Here is a 24199-nt window from a genome sequence, read left to right on the forward strand (position 1 = left end):
GTTCTTTCGAAAATTCCAAGAAATTTTGCAGAGGCTCATCTTTTATATAAAAATATTCAGAGACAAATGATAAAGAAATCTTTTTTTTCTTAAAAATAGTATACAAAAACTTTTTCCAATAACTCCAAGCGGCAGTGCAATCAAGGCAAAAAAAAGTACGTAGTATAATTAGGAAAAACTTTTAATTCCTTTTAGTAGACTATACTCCCAATGTAAAAGCAAATGATATTAATAGTCAGTATATATCCACTGTACAAAGCCTGTCCTCTCTACCCCTACTTCTCTCCAGAGTTCTCATTCCTTCATTGTCTTCTCTTATTTTGGCCTTGGAATTTGAAAATGAAATTACCATGAGGAATGACTGCAGGATTTGTCCCCTTGACATCCTTATTTCGTTAGTTAATGCTTTCGCTGATAAATTATCAAAGCTCCTTAGAAACTTCTTTAATGAATCCCAGAGACCAGTAAGTTCCCCAATTGCTGGGATATTGAACACATAACCTTGGTTTAAAAAGAAAGGCAACATATTGACTTCTGATATTTTGGGACCAATTATATTTCTCTTGTTAAGAAAGGGCAACATACTGGCTTTTAAGAATTTGGGGCTAATTAAACCCCCTGGTTAAAAAAGAAAAACATGCTGATTTTTAGCAATTCAGGGCAATTATATAACCCTAAAAAAAAGGGTAACTCGCTAGCTTTTGACAATTTGGGCACAATTACTATGACTTCTTTATATGGAAATGGCAAGAAGTGAAAGTTAGACATGATGTTGAAACTAGACCTGATTAAAATTTCAACAACTTAATGCCCTGTTAGTTAAATCGAGGCGATACTAAAAAAAAACCTTAAGAAATCAAATATTCGACTCAATGTTGTTTCTTACTCAATGTTACTCTCAATGTTATTTATTGACTAACAAAAAGCTTGAGATTTACGTAACCACAACATTTAATTTAAGGTCAATTCTTTTTTTGTTTTTTTTCACTTGCTTTTCTTTACTTACTAGCTTTTACTTTACTTCTTGTTTTATATTTTTTACTTTTTAGGTACAGAGTGTTTACTATGACCTCCCTCCCTATATACTATGGTGTTACCCAAGGGCCCATTGGCCACAATTTCTTCATTCGTCAATGACTTTAAAGCTCTATTTTAAAAACTTGCTACAAGATTACCAAATTGACCTCCACAAAACACTCAAAGCTACTTCAAATATGAATGTTAATTTTACTAAGTCTTGTACTGTTGGCATTAACTTTCAATAATCTTCCCCTGTTTCTCCATGCACATGCACCCGAGACACTGCTATAGTATACAACTCCTTCGAATTACTATGTCTAGTGATCGTAAATGACGTCTTCATATTCCCAACATTCCTAAGAGAGACTAATTCCTCCCTCGCTCTCCTTAATCTCTTTTATAAATTCATTTGTCCCTTTTCCTAGTCACTCAGCCTTTATATACATTTTATAAAACTGCTGTCGGAATTAGCCTGCATTTTGTAGCACCGTGAATTTTCTAACGAAGTTTCAGATAAAACGGAATCAATTCAAAATCATGCCATAAAAACCATCTATAAAGAGGGCAAGCTACCTTGCTCTTGTCTTTTAAGAAAGGTCAAGTTAATATCTTTTAAAGAAAGCAGGGCCAATCTTGTGTTAGAATTCCCAAAGGCTGTCTACGTTGATTGCATTCTCGACTAGTTTCTTCAAAAGTCTGTATTTATTCCAATTCTATGCTACAGAAAATATTATCAAAACAATAGGCACTGTATTTTACTGAGAACTATGGAGAAGTTCTCAGTAACAGCCCCTTCCTTCTAAAAATAAGCCCCCTTCTTTTTCCCGCGTTTAAGCCTCCTTTTATTCCATTTTAGGTTTTGTCACATTCTAAATTATTTCTTTTTTAACCCCTTTTATCCCTGGTCAGTTTAAGAGTTATACAAATCTTTAATTTAGAACCCCAATTCAGTTGGGCCAGTTTTCCTTCCATAGACTTTTCTCCCCTTTCCACCCTTATTTCATTGATATGTCCTATATTCACTTTTTATTTCATTTGCCCTTTGACTCTTTTTTATTCTCTTTTACTGCTTTTTGTATGTGTGTATGTTTAAATTTTTTAAAGTTTATTATATCATATCGTGAAATTACTTGGGAAGCTACCAGAAGTAATTCAACCAAACATGGCCAACAGCTTCACTTATGGTTTTCATTGTCCGTTGTAAGCTTTTCTTTTTATTACAGTTATAACTGGTTGTGGTTGTTGGCTAATTCACCAAATGCTACTTACAATCTAATTCCCATTTCGCAAGTCAAAATAGTCAAGTTTGTAAGTGTATAAAAAGGTCTGCATTAAGTACTTTCTAGTTTTTTTTTAAGTTTTAACACCAGCAAAATTTCACAAAATATCAAATATTCAATGTTCCAAGAAGTCGATTGGGTAAAGCTATAAAATTGTCACAAATTTAATTTTACATAGCAGTGCTGGAAGGATAACTTATCTTACGCGTAGACTGAAATTTTCCTATGTCAAAAACCGCCACTTTTTAGGAAAAACAAATTTATAAGAAGAAGTGTAGTTGGCAGTTGAAGTTCTCGAAATAGTGAACGGACAACAAAGGATAAAAAAGTGATGTTTAAGGCAATAGAGCATCAAAGAAATAATTCTTGCTGAAAAATCGGATAGATCTCTAATGCATCTTTGCAATTTTTCAGACATAGTGGAAGCAGTAAACGTCATAACTTTATAAAGATTTTATACACCATCTTTTGTTCAAATAATTTCCAGGTCTTCTACTATCATCACTTTTTCAAGAAGCTTTCCATTAAAAACGATATTCACAGATTGAAGATACAGTTTTTAAGAGATAGTCATCAACACCGATAGCTAAGTCGCAAATTTTCAGTAGAACTATATGCGCTAAAGATTGGGTACACACTACCGCAGAAGCTCCGATCATGTCAGCTTCTCGGCTCCAACAAAAAGAATGCAAAACAATATCTAAATGGTAATAACTAACATTACCACTTTTACATACTTTAACATAGCAGTTTTATTTTTGAATGTTGAATGTAACGTAAGAACGTGAAGTCTTTAGAGCCCGTTTTTACCGTGGGCCCGGCCGATCCCGAGTCATGGCATGGGAAGAGGGTCAGTGGTGTGACTCAGAAAGCTCAGAAGCCGGAATTATGCAATCAATGGGCTTTTGAGGCCTGAGCCTCGATCCATATGAGTGAACACCGACATACATCACAATTACTATAGGTTCAAGCATACACCAAAGCATGCGCCATGCGCCAAAACGCATTTGTTGTTGTATTTTATAGCGTTTTTGGAAATTAAACCCCTATTGAGCAGGAACTTGGATTGGACCTAATCTAAACTTAGGATGGCTCATTCCTGTGTAACAACACACGAAAAGCTACTTACTTGTGAAGAATCACACCAAGTACAATCACCAGGCCCATCAAGACAAAGACCACAAGTATTTCTTTGATGACACGGAATGGGACAGCTATCCCGAGATATTACTGCCCCTGGAACTCTGAAACAAAAGAATGAAAAATTAAAATGGGAAAGCAAAATTAGTGCGACTTCAGAAAAAAAAAACATTCGAGCTTTTAGCACGCACAAAAAAAGGTACCTCAATTAAGCATTGAACACAGCACTTTTATTTTAACTTCAGCAAAAAGTAGCAATACATCATTATAATGAAAAGCATCTTAATAAAGCTCACACTACTAAATATACTGTAAGAGTGCCATGAAACAAAAAAAAAGGGTTTGAGAAATCTAAACTATGGTAAATAAATCGAAGAATAACATGAAAATTAAAATAAGTAAAATGTGGTATAGATTAGCAGCCTTTTTAGGACCTTTGTTGCAACTTAGTAGAGTTCAAGTCTAATCCAACAGAAATTGCACCTTGTGTCACACCAAAGCTGTAACGCGTAGGCAACAGCTGCAGCAAAACTTCACGGGGCCAAAGCACAGGGGATCTAGCATCAATCCTTTTCAAGTTTGACTTCACCATTAATTCTAATTTCTTAATCCAATTTTTTCACTTATAGTATTTTTTGAGTTTTTATTGTGACATCTCGTATAAACTAATTAAGTGGAAGCAGGAAAGTACACGGGAAGAATTGGAAAATGTCCAAAATCCAAAAGTAAATAAATATTATAAAAGTCAATCTGTCGATCCCAAATTTCAGTTTTGTTTTTTATTAGAGTCTCGATTTTTAACAAACTTTCGGAAATTTAAAATACATCTAAAACTCGGACTAAGAAGTATACTCAAACAGGTCCAGGTGCTATCCATGCAACAGGTAGGGGGCAGAGGAAGAAGGGGGGTATCCTGAACCCTGACATTTGCATATTTATCTAAGAGACTTGCCAGATCTCTACAAAACTTGAATAGGAAATAACAATTACGCTGTTTAGGTGCCGTAAATGGTGGGCAGCATAAAGCAGCAAACTAAGGTTGCCACAAGTGGTCGGCTTTACCAACAAAAGCGCTACAGAAGCAACGATTTGGTTTTTTTTTTCTTCACCTTTGATAAAAACCGTTGTAGCTAACCCCTCAACACTTTTGAAGTAGTAAATTTTCGGAAGCATTTTTTTCTGAAAAATGATGACACATTCCTTAACGACTATCTCAAAATTCGTTGTTTCTGCTTTAAAAAACTTTATTTCCTATTTATCAATACTAAATCAACCGTTCTTACTTTTAAGATACACAAACTATTCAAGCTAATACTGTATTAATTTATCCCAAAACATAAAAGCTACACAAATCTTTGCTATTGTTTCTCGTGACACCTTTGCCTCAAAACATAACGCCTATTATGAGTAGGCGTTATATAGATATTTAAATAGATGTTAATTAACGCCAAATTTTTCTCCCATGACTAAATTGTAAGAATTATTTGATTCTGCATGGACAAGGGTGTAGTATGAGAGGAACCATGGACCCCTCCAACACTATCCCGATTATACACAATGAAAATTCTTATGTGCTTCCACTTCAAACAAGATTTAACATGCCCACTTCTGTGCTAGAAACTTGGAAAAAAGTTTAGAGATCGAAGCCTGTTAAAGCCTTAACCGTACGGTTAAAATAGTCGAGTTTTTTTGCAGCTTCTTCGCCTTTCCTACCCTACGCTAATCCCTACCATGGGCTTGATCAATCTTTGTAGAGAATCTCAAATGGATCCCTCGAATTTTTTAAGTCTTCTCAACTTCGCCCACATGCAATAGTCTACTGCCTGTTGGCTCAGCAGCTCTGCTGTCTCTCACCCCAAATATGTCTCTTCGTTGTGTCCTTATGATCAGATCTGCCGATGATTTTACTGTAGGATTTCATCTATAATGTGAGCCCATAACCCATCCAGCACAAGCTTCGTAGCTGAAAAGTAGGCATAATACACCATATTTTCAGCGAAATTATGCAGGGACTTCTCAATCTTCATAATAGGGTAACAAAGGGGGTCTGTGGCCCCTCTAACAGCAATCACCAAATCTCAACTATTTATGCGAGATCTAGATATATTAAGTTTTTTTGGACCGAAATCATTCAAAAATTATCGACATCTATGATTAGAGAACACTGTTAGGCCTTTGGCCCCTTCATATACAAAACATAGCCAAACTTATATTACTAAAAACATGTCCAGGTTTTTAAACGGCTAGCTTTAATCTAGCGGTGATAATGCCAACCCTTTTCAAGATCTCTAAAGTGCTTATTTTTCAAAATTTACTCACTATCAGTCGAAGCATATCCTTAAATTTGAATTTGCTCCTTTTTTTAATCATTAAAAAAAGCATCTGGCTCACCTGACAAGTTCTCTACTAGAACGGAACTTGCCATAGGAAAACAGAGACAAACAGAGACAACAAGCTGTCAACAGAGACAACAAAAATTAAGGTGAAAGCTTTTCGTACTTAGAGTATTACAGTAATTTTCCAACATTTTTTTTTTTACTACTTCGTCAGAATTTTTCCTATTATAATATTCACTTGTTCATACAACATCCTTTTGAAGTTTTATAACAAGAGCACACGAGGTCTAAATTTATGTTGCATGGGTATGGGCACTCTTAGTTTTAAAACATCAGCGTTCGAATAATACTTTTGGTTTGAGGTAACAATCAGCTGTTGTACGTAATGGTCACAATGTTTTTGTTTTTTGTTGTTGTTTTCATCTTGTCTCTAATTTTGTCTTTATCTCAATCATGGAGTGTCTTGCACGCAAGAATAGTAAAGCAAGATCAAAAAAAAGAAAAGCTATATACTTACAAACAATATGTGCAATCGATTTCTTGTGCAAATTTGAGGCTTAAAATTTGTTTCCAGAAAGAAATTGCCAAACTATCAAATTAGTTGAATACAATTACAGGAAAATTATGTTTTGTGTCAAAGCATCATAGCGGGCTTGTATATAAAGTACATGTAGAACCTTAATTAGCAGTAAGAAAATAGAGAAAGAAGTTCTTTTTAAGTAGAAACAGCGCATTTTGAGACCATTCTTAGGCAATGTGTAATTACTTTCTTCAGGAAAAAGTCTTATTGGGACATGCCACATTAGAATGTCAAGGAGTTGATAACTATAGCATTTAATCAATAACAAAATTGTACTAAGTCAATAAATTGTACTTAATCCATAACAAAGAAAAAAAGTCAAAGTGCAATACTTTCATTGGCCAGACTGACAAATGATTGCTACAACACTTTACGCTGCCCCTGCAACATACATTTAGCTCCTGGTAATTCAGTTAGGTATACATAACTCACCCCCACAGATACCCCAGACAACAGAAAAGCAGCAGAATACCTAACTAACAACGTATCTTTGCCAAAATTGAAACTTGAACGATTTTGTCAAAACCGATTATCGATTTTTTCAACCTTTATAAAATTTTACCTTCCTCTCCTTGTACAAACAGCTTGCTGTGGAATCCACTCGCACGAAGTACTCTGAGTACATTCTTCACAATATATTATGTCAGAACATAGTTGACACTGAGAAGGGGCTAAAATAGCATGGTCGGATGTCGAATTACAAGCTTCAGATTCTCGTCGTTGACAGCGCTGTTGACTCTCACACCAAATGCATTGGGCATCGGTGAGGCAATGGAGACAGTTAGTATAAAAGCAAGAGCCGTTGATATAGGGTTCAACACATTCAAAACTAAAAGGCTAAAAGAAAAAAGTATATAGGTTACTCTAAATTGCATATTATAATTACAAAAAGAATAAATGTTATTACAAAAATTAGTTAACTTATCATGTAAATAATTTGACTGAGTTTAAAAGTTGTCAACAGGACAGGAAATTGGCGGGGAAGTAAATATCAGTAAACAATAAAAATCCAAGTATATTTTATTACATAAAATACTTCTGGCTAACTTGATTCCTACCTCAGCTGTGAGGAAGGGGGTGAAGACAGAATTCTTGTTCTATTTCAATGAGCATCACATGGAATGGGGAGTATCACATGGAATGGGACTAGGTGAGAAGGGGGGGAATTTGCATCTTTGCAAGAAGAAAAAGTAATACCTAGTAGACATCTAATACTAAAATTCATTATATGGGTCAGAAAATTCTTCTTAAAGCGCAGGGGGAGGAGGGGAGATGTACAGGATTTACAGCTTTATTCTAAACTTAAAGTAAAATAGAGCTATTTTATTTTAATTGCTGGTTAATGAGCAAAATATGAATATCGAATTACTAATAATGACTGAGATAATTCAATGGACTTCTTAATTTGACTCTTTTGGCGGGAGGGGGGTTGTTTATAAAGAATAAAAATACCAGGTTTAATATCTCAAGCAATGCCCATTAGATGTGGTATACCACAAGGGTCTATTTTAGGCCCTCTTTTAATTTGATTCATATAAATCATCTTCATTCATTTCTTCAACTTATCGTTAACAAGGTGTTAGATTTTACGGAAAAGAAAATAGTTGTTTCTGTCTCGGTGTCTGCTGATGACACAGCTCCGGGTGTATGTTCAAAAAAGATTGATGATTTTGTAAATCCATTGATTATTTTTATTTGAAGGATATCTATTTGGAAGAGTGGTAACAGGAATATCATTAACTATAATAAGCCAAATTTTTGCAGTTTTGGGTAAGTCTGGTAATCGTTATCCATGGATATCATCAGTAGTAACTGGTGGACATTCAATATCGGAAACCTTAAGCGCTGATTATCTTGGTATTACTATGGATGACCCAATAAATATATTGGGTAAGTCTGGTAATCTTGATGTCATTCAAAAACTTTCATTTTTTGCAAAAAATGTAATACGTACATTATATTTTGGTTTAATCCACCCCTATATTGTATATTGTATATCAATATGGTTAGGTATTTTCTCCTTAATTCCTCACCCCAGTTCATGTTTTCGAGACATTTAAATTAGAATACTTGCTGATATTAGCCCTTCCAAATCGCGTCGAAAGGCCTACTTTAAGTTAAATGTATTTCCAATGGCTAGTCTCCGTGAATTTTTACTGATATTTTCATGTACAATTTCGTCGAAAGTAAGTCCGCAACTTTTCGAAATCTTTTTATGCATGATAATGATGTTCATTCCCATGGTACAATACTGAGGCAGAAATTATGCTAATAATTTGGTTAGGTTGAAACCGAGATTTTCCTGATTTACAGTGGAGACATATTACGGAATTCATTAGGCAGGAAATTCAAAATAGTTGCAATGTGATCAAACTTAAAAGCTTCTTGAAAATTAAAATGCTTTCTAACAGATGGTAAATTTGATTGGTTTTTAAATCTTTAAAAAAGCAACTAAATTATTATTACCACCTTTTTTCATATTGCTTGGAAAATTTTAGGAAAGGAGTTGAGAATCGAGTATTTTGATAATGGTAGCAGGGTATATGCTGTTGTTTTTGGGTCTTTTTCCAACCCCTTATTAGGTAAAAGGATTGCTTCTGTCGATTTATTTGCTTCTCCCTCCTCCATATCATGTCCGGTATTTGGAAGGGGCGTGGTTTGCGTTTTTTTTTTTTTTTTTTTAAGTAAAATTGTCATATTGGTTATAAATAAAATTGACACTGAAATTTCAAAAAGATTGAAAATACTGAATACTGATATAAATCATTGATCTGATTATTTTACAATTAAACATTTCCTTCTCCATTTGCACTCTTTGCTCCCAATCTGCTTCTTTTTCGAACACAAGTTACTGAAAAAGGCTTACGCCAGCTGTGACTCTCCCTCAGACTGTCTGTTTCGGCTTTTTCTCCAATTTGACATGGATTAACGGCAACTTGATTTTAATTCAAAATAAAAAGCTCTGTTGGGAAGGCAGGACGAAAGCTGTTTTGGACATAGCAAAATTTCATTGTCAGTGCAGATACTACTTGGTCAGCTTCACAATGCCCGACTCAGCCTCAAAAAACAAAATACACCCGGAAAAACTTCTTTACCTCCTCCAAGTAAAGAAAAAGAACAAACTTCTCTAGCACTTTTTTTCTGGAAAGATATCCCAACATCCTTCCTTCTGCCAAGTTTCGACACTCTAATCCAATATTTCTCTAGCCTCCCCCCCCCCTCATCACAAAGAAATGTTAATCAAAATTTGGTTGCAGTATTGAGCGTAAGACTGAAAAATTAAAGCATGAAAAACCAAACTAGCAACTTTCTTCCTCTGATAAACTACAGTTGAGTAATTCCAGGCTTTAAAGTTAATTTATTGTTTTAATACATGTTTTGAACCTTCATAGGCTCTTCAAAAATCTTTATTCACACCAAAGGGATTTATATTTCAGCTTTATGCCAAATTGTATATTCAGGTAATTCTCAACTAGCAAATTAATGATAAGAAGTATTCTTTTTTTTGCAAACTGGAAGAATCATATATAAATAATCCAACCAAAAAGGACAAGAAAATCACACCTTCAACTTGCTGTCATCAAAGATTTTATATTACTAAGCCCCAAGTGTCAAAAGAAATACAAGAAACTCAAAAGATGACATTGAATTCCAGTGGGCAGATAATATATGACTGGTATTGTAAAGGGATGTGGGTATAACTACAAGCTAGAGAATATACAGACTATATTATGACTTTTTCCCGAATAGAAAATACCCATGGATATCGGTTAAAGTTAGATAATTTGGCGTCCACATTTTTCTGAAACCTTAAGGTGCTGTAAATAAAGGACATTGGGGAACTAACCCTTGGATTTCCTGATTTACTGAAAGAAAGCATCATAGTAGCACTGCCATCTCGTTGTTTAATAGGTATTGTTGCGACCAGCTCCATTAGATAGCGTTGACTCCGATTAGTTTCTGGAAAAACTGACGTCTGGTTTGGATGAATTATTTCCGTTTTTGAAGATGGATCAGAGTCAGACGTTGTTCCAACAGGCTCCTGTAATTTAATAATAGGAAAACAATAGTGTCCAGATCCCTAACAAGAAAAAAGTAACACTAATACTAAACATAATTTTGTTTAATCCTTTTGGCAATTGCAAAATGTACTTAAAGCCATATCTCTGCACTCAAATGCATAATTCATATAATCACTAGAACACAATTATAACTAATAATATACAAGTATCTTGTTCCAGAATTATCTCTGTCGAACATTTTACAGATTCAATGGATTTGTCCTCTAACCAGTGTATATACCATCATGAGAGATACATCAAACTTTACTGTGAAACAGGAAGGCAAGAGGGACAGGGTTATGGACATAAAAGATTTGGAGCTACTACATTAGAGTCTTATAGTCCAGTACTACAGTTTGCTTGATTGATTTGTCTATCCAATACCTATTTTCTAGAATTTTTTAATTAAAGATAGTGATATTATAAGGTTTTTGCAAAAAACGACACCTCAAGTTAACCTATACTAAGAACTATAATATAGGACTGTGGCAATATTAATAACATTAGCTAAAATGAAAAACAAAAATAGTACCCTAGGGTGCCAGCTAGATCCCCGCGGGATGGAGAGGGGAGGAGCTTCAAAATCAATATCACTAGAACAATAGTGAAAAAGATTTGCCGGATCTCAAGATCTTAGTCAGAAGCAAGGTTTGACGAACCTTTTCTTTTTGAAAGCTGAGATCAATTCGGCCTCTAGGGGGGAGGAGTAAAGTGTGGTCCTAATCTTTTGTGGCCAAGCTACATTTCAGAAGGGGTTGTGACATATATCTTAAGAGGTCATTGGATCGTAATCTTGTTAGGTTAAAATTAACAGTAAATATCAAAAGGAATCTTGGTGGGAAGGAGAAGGAGAAGCCTCCTAAATTCTTATCAGAAGCAAACGACGCGAATCCCGCCCAAACTTGCTACGGCTTAAAAAAGGTACAAAGACTTATAGCGAAGTTTAAATAGCGAGTTGGGAGAATATTCAGTAAATGCTCTATACACAAATTTAATTAAAAATGATCATAAAAAAATATTTTAAAAAACCAATAGACATAACCCACAACCAGTTACAAAAAGACCTTTGAGATTAGCTGCCAAAAAGGCAAAATTCACAATAAAAGCGTGTTTTTAATAATTCTTCTATCGTTTCAATGAATTGCCTCGTTTCATTTCACTTTATGTATCAGTCCTGGTTGAACTTCGCTGAAGTAAGGATACCAGGACTGTTTTAAAAACTTTTCATTTTAGTTTTATTGGCTGTAAGCTGTTGTAAGTCTTTTTTCTTTTATATATTTATACTTTGCTGAGGACAGCCCTTGGACATAGGGCCTAAATATTCATTAAAATGTTTCCACTGTCTTATGAAAAGAATGCCCTATTGTTCTTCTTGTTTTTGACGTTTGTGATGGAAAGGTAGTGTGGTCTTCGTCGCTATTTGATTCTCATACCAAGCTTAGATGAGATCCAACAACCCCTTAAGTCAAACATCTGGACCCTCCCTCCAACACAAAATGGTAAAAATATGCAGACTTAAAATGACACAGCTAGCACATTTGCTCTTACTTTCGACATAGTTTTGTTCTACTATATATAAGGCTCTGAACCTTAAAACCATAACTTAGACTTTAGTTATGACTTACCACCGACTTTGGTGGATATCCAACACCCCGTTCTGAGAAATGGCAAGATGACAAAAAATCAAAGATTCTTCTACCCCCCCCCCCACATTCAGGTTATAATACGTCCAAATACCCCTAAAACACAACCAGAACATAAGATTTCATTTCATGTCCAGGTCGGCTGATATCCGACAGCAAGTCTAGTAGATATGCTGTCAACACCGTCTAGTATATGTACAAATTACTTCAATAGAGCAGAGTTCATTCAAGATTTTATAATAAAACTAGGAAATAAGCTAAGCTTATTCAAACAGCAACAAATTTACTGGAAAAAAAACACACACAAAGACAATATTTCTAACACTGCTACTTTAGAGTCTGAGTACAGCGGCTTCAACAACGAAACATAAGGGCAAATTTTTTTTGGGGGGGGGGGGCTTTTTTCTCTGGGTTACCCCGTATTTTTTTCTATGTATGGATTTTTTTGCAATATTTTTTTTTTCATTTTCTTTCTGTTGCATTGATTTATTTGACGATGAGAAATAGTATATCGCCCTAGGCGGTTCAAAGCTGTTTAGTTTATTTTTACATATATGAGCAAGTTTTCTTTTGAGAATTGTCATACTTCAAGAAATGTCATTTAGAGAGGGTATTCCAAAAAAAAAGAATAAAAGAAGAGAGAACGACTATATTTATTCTATCACACTAAACAGTTTTAAAGTTTCTTCCAAAAAAATTTTGAAAATCTAAGATAAAGATCTAGGGCTTTTTTACGACAGGGAGCGTTTTCGTCAAATCTAAATCCTAAATGACGAATAAAAACGTTTGAAAGTATCTGAAAAATTCCAATTTGCAGAACTGTTTTGTTACAGTCACCAAATTAATTCACCTTCCCCCTTTAACATATAAAATCTTACCAGATTTGCAACACTATCATCTTTTGATACTAGAAGGGTTGAAAAACCATTGAAACTTTCTAGAAATATTCTCTTCTCCATGTCACCTCTTGACTTGCACGCAGACGGGTAGATGTAGCCAACCATTCGAGCTGTTATGTTGCCATCTTCCATAGGGTTTAGCACTCCATCAGATTTATAAAATATTTTTGCGACTGTTGCATTCAATATAGAAACCTTGAAAAAAAAATCGAGATAAACATATCAAGTCTCGGGCCGACTGTTTGAAGTTAGTTTTAGCAATTAGATGTTGCACCCAAAGTTCTATAGAGAACCTAGACTTCAAATGTGAGTAATATTACATATATGTAATATTACATATATTACATAATATTATTACATTATATTACATAATAATATTACTTATATGTATTGAAAGATGTGAGATGAGTTAGTTTCGTGTATAGTATGCATTAAGTTGCTTATCACGACGAAATTTAATACTAACTTCAATTATAGTAAAGAAGTTACTAAGTAAATATGACTCTCCAAAATTAGTATGGGAATATTACTGGGGCTACAGGTACATAACGTTTATTCAGATGTTTTGGAATGCGTCCACACACATCACATTATAACTTTTTTTTTAGATAAACAGAGAAAAATATTTGGATGTCTCCACAAGAGAATTTTAAAATAGACTAAGGCAAACAGTCAGTTCATTTTTCTCTTTTCATTTCAGTTTTGCAATTTGTAGCAAAATTTTTAGATTGCAACAAAATACAATTTTAAACCAAGAAAGACAATTAATCTTAAGATTACAGAATTACTTCATAAGTCACAATTAGGTAAGTGCAAGACATAAATACAATTTATCTACTAGGCTTCCGAATTTTAAACGAAAGTAAATGATTTCAAGGGAAGTGCGGAATTAACGAAATTATTCAAATTTAACTGAATCCCTTCTTCGACAAACAATTTCTTGCAATTGTCTAAAGTAGTTTGCAAGTGTACCTACAACTGCCAAATTTAACATAAGCGTTAACCACAGCCTATAGATATTGAACTACAACCAAGTTTACACTGATTTGGCAACGCAGAGTACAGTAACAACCTTCGGTCAATTTTGCCACCAAAAGCATCACAGCACCAAAACTTTTGAATTTTTTCGCCATCAATTTAATGCTGTAGTTGTCAGCCAATAGACCTTTTATAATGCAATGGCCCTGGTCAAAAATTCCTTTTAAAAATGATAACAGAGTCCTAAAATTGCCTTCTAAATACACTATTTCGGCTTAAAACCAACTTTATTCCCTACCAATATTGGTATTTTCGAAATACACAATACAAACAGGTTACTGCAGTTCCATTTCAACCTGGCACATAAAAGCAATCCAATCTACACATTTATTTATAAGCATAAAGCATGCGCAAGTTAAGATTATGTCAAATCACCGCAAATCGTAACACTTTGTGTACTTCCGACATGGTTGATGGTAAGGACAGTTTGACTCTATTTCTATTACCAAAGGCTCGTCTCATAAATACTTCATAATTAACTGAGACACTAAGTCATTGCGTTGCATTGTTGTTCATAATTACTGTGTAACCAGATGCATGAAGAGAGATGTCCCAGCAATATAATGTATCAGAAATAAATAAAGAGTAGAGCAATTAGCTGAATGTATAACCCCTCGTCCGTGAAAATGAACATTCTCTATGGTTCTGGCTTACAAGCCACTTCCGTGATAGAGGAGAAATTCCAGATCAATAGAACCTTGAAATCTTCTAGGATGTTAACAGTGGGGGTCAACAGACAATAGCTTATTAATTAACGTTCTCTTGGCTTTGAGCATCCGCCTCACAAATTTCAAGTGAATACGAACACTTACAGGGACAGGTGCATGCCCACTAAACCTATCTCCTCTGTTTCCTTGGCCCAAGTTACTTGCCTCATTAGTTTAAAGTAGAACACTTCCGTTCAAACGTGTTAAAACAGAAATATGCCACCGAAAACCTCGTTTTATAGTCAGTTGGCCCATGGTACTTGTTCCCCAAATTTCAAACCAAAAATTTGGAAGAAAAAAAAAAATCCGTGGTGCGAGTGACTTTCAAGGGACTACGAGCCCAATGTATGCTTCCAAAAACTTTGATTAAAAACTATTTTACTGGTTCGCTCCAAACAAGGAGCAACAGACAATTTGTTTGCTAAAACTTTAGCAGCAAGTGAGGGGTGGGTGGCTATTTAATTTGACTTTACACGACAATTAAAACAAGAGCCAAGAGATCATATGGCACTTGTGACGAGGTCAGAAGAGCCAAGAGCAAAGAGCTCATATGGCACTTGTGGCGAGGTCGAAACCTAAAATTAGACTCGGTACTAGAGTTATCGATTTTGTTGTTCTGTGTTTATTGGCAATTATTACAAAAGATAAACTTGCAAATACAGTGTTCCTGTAGTCTCTTCTTGTTCGGTATTGTAACGTTTGTCCCAACAAGCTTCATCCCGAGCGTTTTCCGGAATTTCCGGCTTCCCCCTCCAGCTCCTCCAATGTCACCGGATTCGGTCGGGATTTAAAATGAGAGCTCTGAGACACGAGGTCCTTCTAAATACCAAATTCCGAGAACCCGTTTGTAAGTAAAAAAATACCTCATTTTTTCTAATTTTTCTGCATTAACCGTTCTTCCACCCCCCCCCCAGATGGCCGAATCGAGGAAGGGACTATTTGTAATTTAATCTGGTCTGGTCCATGATAGGCCTGCCAACTTTCAGCGATAGCTACATTGATCACGTATCTAGTTTCGAATCTTCTTCGTGTAAAAATTGGGGTGGTCCGGGATTCAAACCTGAGACCTCTCGCACCCTAAGCGAGAATCATACCCCTGGACCAGCAAGTCAAACTTGGGAAGAACAATCATTTGCTTTATCAACAAATAAAATTTTTCTCAACTACCTCGTCTCTCCCCCCCCCCCAGATATTCGAATTGGGAAAAAGACTATTTCCAATTTAATATGGTCTGGTCCCTGATACGTCTGCTAGCTTTCATCTTCCTAGCTTATCTGGAAGTGCCCGAACTAGAAAAACCGGGACCGACAGACAGGCGGACAGAGATTGCACTCTCTATACGTCACTTGATAAATAGCAAATGCCATAAAAAAATAAATAAAAAGGCCATCAAAATCCTGACATGAAAATAACGGAAAGTGAATTGTAGGCAAAAATCATACAGCATTTTAATCTCCAATGGTGAAGGTTTACATTCTTGAGATAATTGGTCTACATTTTATTCGTTTTGATACACTTTAGGTAGGGAAACTCGTCTTCGTGCAAGTGGTTACTTACTGGTACTTGTGAATCAGGCATTTCCACCTTGCCCGGTATCAAGCTAAGTGGTTCAGCCAGAAGGATTCGGCGTGGCAAGTATTCTGTTGGCCTCCATATGACATGGCCAATCATTTCAGTCGACGCTTGATCGTGATGGCAAAACATCTCCTTTTACCACAGATTCATCACACGTTCACGTTTGATATGCGATCACTCAGATTTAACCTGAGTATGCTACGCAGACATGTATGCTCAAACACGTTCAGTGTATTTTCATGTTGTCGCTTCACTGACCAAGTTTCGCATCCATAAAGAAGGATTGTCCGAACCAAAGCCAGGTAAACTCGAATTTTAGTTCTTACACTAATTTCACGCCGGTTCCACAATAGTTTTCTAAGGGAATCAAGGACCATCTGTGCTTTCAGCATTTGCTGCTGAATATCGGCGTCAGAAGATCTATCAGTACGAAGCTGGAAGCCAAAAGTATGTGAGGCTGTCGAACGGGTCCAAGTGTAATTGATTTACAGTTAACGAAAAAGGACCTGTGTGATTTATTGTCATAAATTTTGTCATCCTTGTACTGACGTTCAAACCAATGCGATCTTCCCAAGTAACTCCCTCATCGATCATAATTTGAGCTTTCTCTGGGTCCGAGAGGATTCCGACATTATCAGAGTATTCAAGGTATCCAAGTGAAAAGGTTGTGGCCAATCTGATTTCCTGGATGAGAAGATGGTGTATTTTCAAGCACCCAATCAATACAGTAGTTAAACAGAGTCGGATACAGGACGTAGCCTTGTTTTACTCCAAATTCAACCGAAAATTCTTCAGTCTCTTCTCCGTAAGCTCGAACTCAGCTCACAGAACCCTTTTAGCATGCTTTAAGCAATTCAGCAATTTTCAGGGGCATTCCATCATTTTCTAGGATTTCCCAGAGTTTTTGGCGAGCGATCTAGTCGAAGGCAGAAACAAAGTCCAGAAATATCAGAATCAGGGGCAAATTACATCTTTCAAACTGCTGGATAACGAGGTAGAGCGCAAAAATATTGTCAGTACAGCCTCTACCAGGACGAAAACCAGCATGATTTACACGAGTTCTTTTCTCCCTTGCCTCCTTGAAGCGATTAAGGAGAATAATCCCAAAAATTATTACGCAATGATTACCAATAATAATGCAATACTTACCAAGTGAGTTCTATAAAATCCTACTTTCTTTAAAATACTGTTCAAACTACATTTAAACGCATTTTAACAGATGAAATTTCTTTTACTTAATATAACTCAAGCATTTTTACATCTAATACATACTAGGAATATATAGTAGCACACAAAAGCATGGTAACTTGACCCTAATATACTAAGACTGCACCAACACTAGAAATTCAGACACATTTACATGCTTAAATACTATCCCTTGCAAAAACAAACTTTTTTATATGTATTGTACTAAGAAACAGAGAAATTCATTGAAATAAAACAAAATGACGCAAAGCAGACAACAAAGAAAACAAGACAAGTAGTAATTGTCCAAAGAGCCCTGTTAAAGTCTTGGATTAAAAATAAGATATGCCATTTCTTTGTATGGATCAAGACCACTATGCTTTGGTTGGGAGCGTTTGACCTGGCCGGTTCTTTATTGCCTATGCTTGGCCTTTATGGATCTAAAGTAGAATCAGAAGTTTGGAACCGATTAAATTTAAAAATATCTAAAATCAGGAATGCCGATTGCTAATTTTTAGATCCCAATGATAAATCAGTAAAGTAATCTAAGCAATATGGTAGTACACACATCTGATGGGTACCAATAGGATCATTACTTTAAAAATCGTTTTGCTGCAAAAAAAACGTCAGTGATATAGAAGTAACTGGGAACAAATCTACAAAAAAAAGAGCAAAAGAAAACTCACAAAATCTGGCTGGAAAAAATTTGCCGGATGTTCATAAACCATAAAAGTGACACCTGGACGAAAATCCAGAGTTCGGCAATGGTGAGGCGTTGAAATGTGAACACCCTCTCCACCCCAAAATCCATGGTTACCAGACGGTGTCTCGAAGCCAGTTCCACAAAAGTTGTTATCTAAATTTATAATAGCCATTATTTACTTAATAAATTTGAAGCACACGAATGTTTATTCATAGTGCAATAAATAGAATCCCAGATATCTCAATGATTCAGCGAAGTCACTCTAGACAATACACAAAAGTTGGTACCAGTCTAATTTATTGCCTCTTCTGGAATTAATTTTTTTTTAAAATTTGAAAAAGAAATTTTCTACAGAAAAGTAAAGGATATATTAAACTTGACATCAGAAGAAATACAAACCTACAATAACTCAAACTTAAAACAGCCAGAAATTACTATTAAAGAATAAATAAAACCCAAAACGAACAGAAATTAAGTAAACAATCAAAACAAAAAACATACAACAGGTACTAATATAAATGAATAAATATATCTCGAAACGAGTAAAACTACAAGTTGAATATACAAATCAAGCTTAAAACGAATACAAATATTTTTCTATTGAGGCATAAATGAACCCCAAAACGAACATAAATCAAATAAACAATCATAGCAAACAAACAAACAGTGTTACTAATATAAATGAATAAATAAATATTAAAACGAGTGAAACTTGAATTGAATATACAAATCAAGCTTGAAACGAACGAAAATCTCTATAAAGAAGAGTTTGGTTTTTCTTTCTCCTTTCACTGTAGAAGTATAAAGCATACTGCGTCACTGGCGCTTTACTGAAAACCACTGTGACTTGAAAAATCTTTAAAACTACAAATAAAATCAAACTGAATATTCGATATATAATGCTATTAATTGTTGAAAAATCATCACTTCAAGATTTTATTTCACGGTAATTTTATTTTTTATTTTTAATGGTGCAATACCTGGAAAGAAAATACTTGTAATATAATTCGTTGTCAGCAAAGAACCAATGACGTAGAGGGTCTTAGACTTTTACAGTTAAGGAAGGGGGCACTATCCAAACTCTTGTTTGTAGTGGAACTTTATTTGTCTTGAAGAATCTTTGAAAGAACTAATAATATCTACATAAATATACGATATAAAATGATAATAATTGCTGAAAGCTCAGCAGTTCAAAATTTAATTTTACTGTACTTTTTATGATTATTTTCAGTGTTGTAATAAGTACAACAGAAAATATTTGTAATAAAACTCGTTTTCAGTACAGCACAAATGACGCAGTAGATTTTAGACTTTTACAGTGAAAGAAGGAGGCAAAACACAAACTCTTCGTTGTAGAGATTTTTGTTCATTTCTAGCTTGATTTGAGTTTCACTCGTCATAAGATTTATTTACTGATTTGTATTAGTAACTATTGTTTGTTCGCTTGCTATTATCGTTTATTTAGTTTCTGGGGCTCTGATATTTATAGTGTAATCATTCACCTTCGAAAAAAAGTTCTCGCGTAGTTATGATCAATTATGTGGTTTTCATTTATTACATGCAAGTGATAAGCTGCTGCAGCATCTACATTTGTTTTACCAAATCATTTTTAATTCTGGTATTGTCACCGATTCTTTTTGTGTTGTTACATTGCCTCTTGTTCCGAAAAAAGATAAAGATGGCCGGCAATGTTGTTCCTATAGGCCTAAAACAGTTTCTTCTGTTCTATGTAAGTTGCTGAAGTTACTAATGATTAAAGACGTAAATAAGGCTTGTTCAACTCTGGACGACCAGTTTGGATTTAAGGAGGGCTATAGTCGGGAACACGTGCATTATATACTTGGCAACGTTCTGATGGATATAGATGAAAATTCTTAAGCCGAACTGGCCAGACATGACAATAAACAACCAAGAGAGATAAAACTCTACAAAAAGAAAACTTCAAACGAGACGACGGCCAGTAGAATTGAAAGACTAAAACAACTAAAACCAAACTTTTGTTTCGGCTCTAGCTGAACATACATTCTTTTATCCCGAACATTTTATACAATTTGATGAGGCTACAGCTATGTCTAATGATAGAGGTTTTTCTCAGTGGGCGAGGGAGGCTATAGAAATTAAAAAATATATACTTGCTAATATTTCAATAAATAGAGATACAGGGAATTTAAATATTGACCCAATTTATGATATTCTTTTGAAAAATGAACCAATAGTCGATGGGAGAATTAAAATTTTACACTATCACCAGGGGACAAGATTACCCACTAGACCAAAAAGAGTTGCTTCAATGTTAGCTTACAAAAGGATTATTTCGCAACAGAATAATTAACTAAGTTTAAATTTTCATAATTTTTCCTCAGTTGCTCTTTGATTCTCATTGAAGTAACTCAAATAGCTACTTTTCCCTACGTGGATAAGTAGCGACAATTGTATTTATTATTATTGGTGGTGGTTTTTATTTGTTTTTAGTTTAGTTTTCTTTTAATTTTCTATCTTGTGCTGAAGACGCCTTGTTTGGATACAGGCAAAATATCCGCGTTGTTTTAGTCTTTCAATTCTACTGGCCATCGTCTCGTTTGAAGTTTTCTTTTTGTAGAGTTTTATCTCTGTTGGTTGTTTATTGTCATGTCTGGCCAGTTCGGCTTAAGAATTTTCATCTATATCCATCAGAACGTTGGCAAGTATATAATGCACGTGTTCCCGACTATAGCCCTCCTTAAATCCAAACTGGTCGTCCAGAGTTGAACAAGCCTTATTTACGTCTTTAATCATAATATAGAGATGGATATAGAGAATAGAGACGAGTTTCTCGTCCTTGCAGCTCAGTGTCTCTCGTGCTCTCGATTCTAGTGCGCATTCCCATTTGTTGTATAGTGCGCAGCAGCGAGGTCTCAATCGTACAGTGCGGGTATTTAAAAATCTGTATGCAAGATTGTGTATTGTCGTGAAAGTACCTACTCGTCATGGTTACGTAATGAGTAAAGCCGTAATTCGAGTTTGGAAAGGAATCCACCAGGGTGGGGTAACTTCGCCACCATTGTATAATAATAGTGTGGTTGCACCCGAGAAAAGGCAAGAATTAGTTGTTGTTTTTAAGTTTTGGACCTTTCCATACTTAATTACGCTGACGACATTCCGAATTTAAGTAGAAGTGTACCGTCTGTGGAAGAAAATTTTCTATGCTTAGTAGGGAGTATGCCAAAATTGATCTCAATTTTAATGCTTCGAAGAGCGAGGTCCTTGCTTTCAGCAAATCTGTCGGTGATTGGATGCGTACAGTTAGGAAATCAGAGTGTTCAGTTATCTGTTTGTATTAAGTATCTCGGTCTCCAGATAGGGGATAGCGTAAAAACGACAGGGGCTCCCCTTATCTCTCATCTAAGGAGAAACTTAGAAAAGCCTTTGGTGTAATAGTTCATTGTAAAGCTAGATACAGCAGGCGTATTCTCGTCCTTGTGTACAACGCTTTTGCGATGCCTCATGTCCTCGCGTTGACTCCATTTTGGAATGTGCTTAGGACTGCAGATAAAAAGACAATTAAATCCACATATTTTTGTTTCGCAAAATTTCTCTTGTGTATACCCCTATGGGGTAGAAACAAAAGACTAGTGTCTGTCTACGGGTTAACTGAGCCACTAACCGTGGCTGAGCAGCGTCGCGGTCGCTATTTTTCCAGGCCTGATAGGACAAACAGCCCCCATCCTGCTATGTGTTAGTAGAAATATTTGAATCTATTCTTTGTAGCAATGAGTGTCTTCTTCTTCTTTTTCTGTTTTTTTTTTTTTATCTTCTCATCAACTCCATATTGAACCCTTGTGTGTTTTTTGGCAATAAAAATATTGATTAATTGATTGATTTATGCCTCAATAGCAAAATATTTCTGTTCGTTTTACGCATGATTTGAATATTCAACTTTAGCTTTACTCGCTTTGAAATTTATTTATTCATTTATATTAGTATCTGTTGTATGTTTTTTTTGGTATGATTGTTTATTTAATATCTGTTCGTTTTGGGTTTCATTTATTCTTTAATGGTAATTTCTGGTTTTTCTGAGTTTGAATTATTGTGGGTTTCTATTTCTTCTTATCTTAAGTTTAATACGGCCTTTACTTTTCTTTAGGAAACTTGTTTTTCGGATTTTTTTTTTTGTAATCAATTTCTGTTCGTTTTTGATTGCCTAAGTTTCAAGTGTTTCAAAATTCCCTATTCCAAATTTTATTTTTATTCCAAAATAAATTAACACTTCCGAAATAATCAAAAATAAATCAACAGTTTTGGTAAGAACTAATAAATTAAACTGAATATTGGATATGTAACGCTATTAATTGCTGAAGACTCACCCGCTCAAGATTTTGTTTCACCCGGCCAGATTTAAAGCTGTGATGCCTCTAGACCCAAGCGTTTTTGCCGCTCCGTTTTTACAAGATTTTCGGAGAAATCCCAACAACTTCGAGAATAGTGAAAGCCACATGGCCTATTGATAGACCTGGTCTGGTTTCAATGCAATTTTCATTTTATTTTCAATGTTTTTAGTAAGAACAAAAGAAAATATTTGTAATATAATTTCTTTTAGTAAAACGTCAAATACGCAGTAGGCCTTATACTTTTATCGTTAGAGAAACGGACAGTAACCATACTCTTGTTTGTAGTGAAGACATCCTTCTGTAAAAACACATACTTCCTGAAAACTACCACAGTCTAACAAACAATTCTAAATCTAATTCTTACTTGCCTTTGAATTCTATTCTCCCAATTACTATAATAAAAAAAAGGTAAACTAATTTTTCAGAGCTTCGTAGCCACTAAGTAAGAGAATTCTAAGTATATTCTAAGTAAGAAAATTGGTTATTTAAGTAAGAGAATGATACTTTTACGGTTAGGGAAACGCGCAGTAGCCATACGATTGTTTGTAGTGAAGATACCATTCACTAGAAGTACATAACCCCTAATACCTGAAGACGACCGCGGTCTAACAAGTAATCCTTAATCTAATTCTCACTTGCTTTGAATTCTGTTCTTCCAATTATTGTAATAAAAAAAAACGGTAAATTAACTTTGCAGAACTTTGAAGCCACTTAAGTAAGAGAATGATAATTCTAACTAAGAAAATTGGTTACTTAAGTATGAGAATGATACTTATACCCTTTGGGAAACGGGCAGTAGCCATACTCTTGTTTAACGAGAAGACACAATTCATTAGAAGTACATAACCCCAATTCTTTCAAAAAGAATGGGGAAAAAAGACTTTCAGAAAGTTTTATTGATAAAATTGGGGTTATTTGGTTATTTGGGGTTATTGGGGATATTTATTGATTAATTTTAATTCATTTTTGATTGAAAAAAGTTTGAGGATCAAAGTTAACAAACTCAGAGCCATTTCCCCGGAGCTGGGAGAGGGTCAATCCTTGTAGCAAAGTTATTTCGCCTTTGAACTATTTTGAACAAAATGGATATCTCCAAATATTGACTGGACACCCTTTCGGAAAGTGGGGCGTGGGCTAATTGGCCATTGATCACTTTTGACTCTTAAAAAAGACATAGAATCTCATTTTCTAATCGAATGAGCCCCCTCTATAGTTAATACGACCACCCTTTCCACGGAACTTTATATTCTCATAATGGGCAACTTAAATAATTTACAATCCTTGCTCCGGGGCTAGGACATATTTCTCAGCCCCTACGTTATAGTAATTTGAATTATGAACTATTTGGAACAAAATTACTGTTTAAAATTTTTATAAGATGCATTTGGTGAAAAAGACACAGGGGGGGGGGTGTTACTTTTTGATCACTTTCGATTCTTAAGAACTTGCAGCTCCAATTACAGTTGCAATTCTTGTCCCGGGTGCTATGGAGGATTTCTCAAACCCCAATTCATAGTAAATTGAAGTATGGACTATTTTGAACAAAATGGATACTTCCAAATTTATATCGGATGTATTTTAGGAAAAAGGCGTGCGGAAGGGAGGGGGAGGTAGATATCCTTCGATCATTTTTGATGATTCTTAAAACGGTAATTAGAACTTTCA

The 24199-nt window shown here is 35.0% G+C and overlaps 1 protein-coding gene across 1 annotated transcript in view; it reads right to left on the bottom strand.

The window, feature by feature from the left end:
• Positions 1-24199, bottom strand: part of LOC136040663 (multiple epidermal growth factor-like domains protein 8) — a gene marked incomplete in the record, with an annotated part of 168217 nt that overhangs the window by 101565 nt on the left and 42453 nt on the right. The window contains 5 exon segments of the mRNA XM_065724950.1: positions 3430-3544; positions 6919-7193; positions 10204-10398; positions 12939-13154; positions 18151-18320. Coding sequence (XP_065581022.1) covers positions 3430-3544; positions 6919-7193; positions 10204-10398; positions 12939-13154; positions 18151-18320 — 971 coding nt within the window.

Source organism: Artemia franciscana, chromosome 21 (assembly GCF_032884065.1).
Source record: "Artemia franciscana chromosome 21, ASM3288406v1, whole genome shotgun sequence".
NCBI lineage: Eukaryota > Metazoa > Arthropoda > Branchiopoda > Anostraca > Artemiidae > Artemia > Artemia franciscana.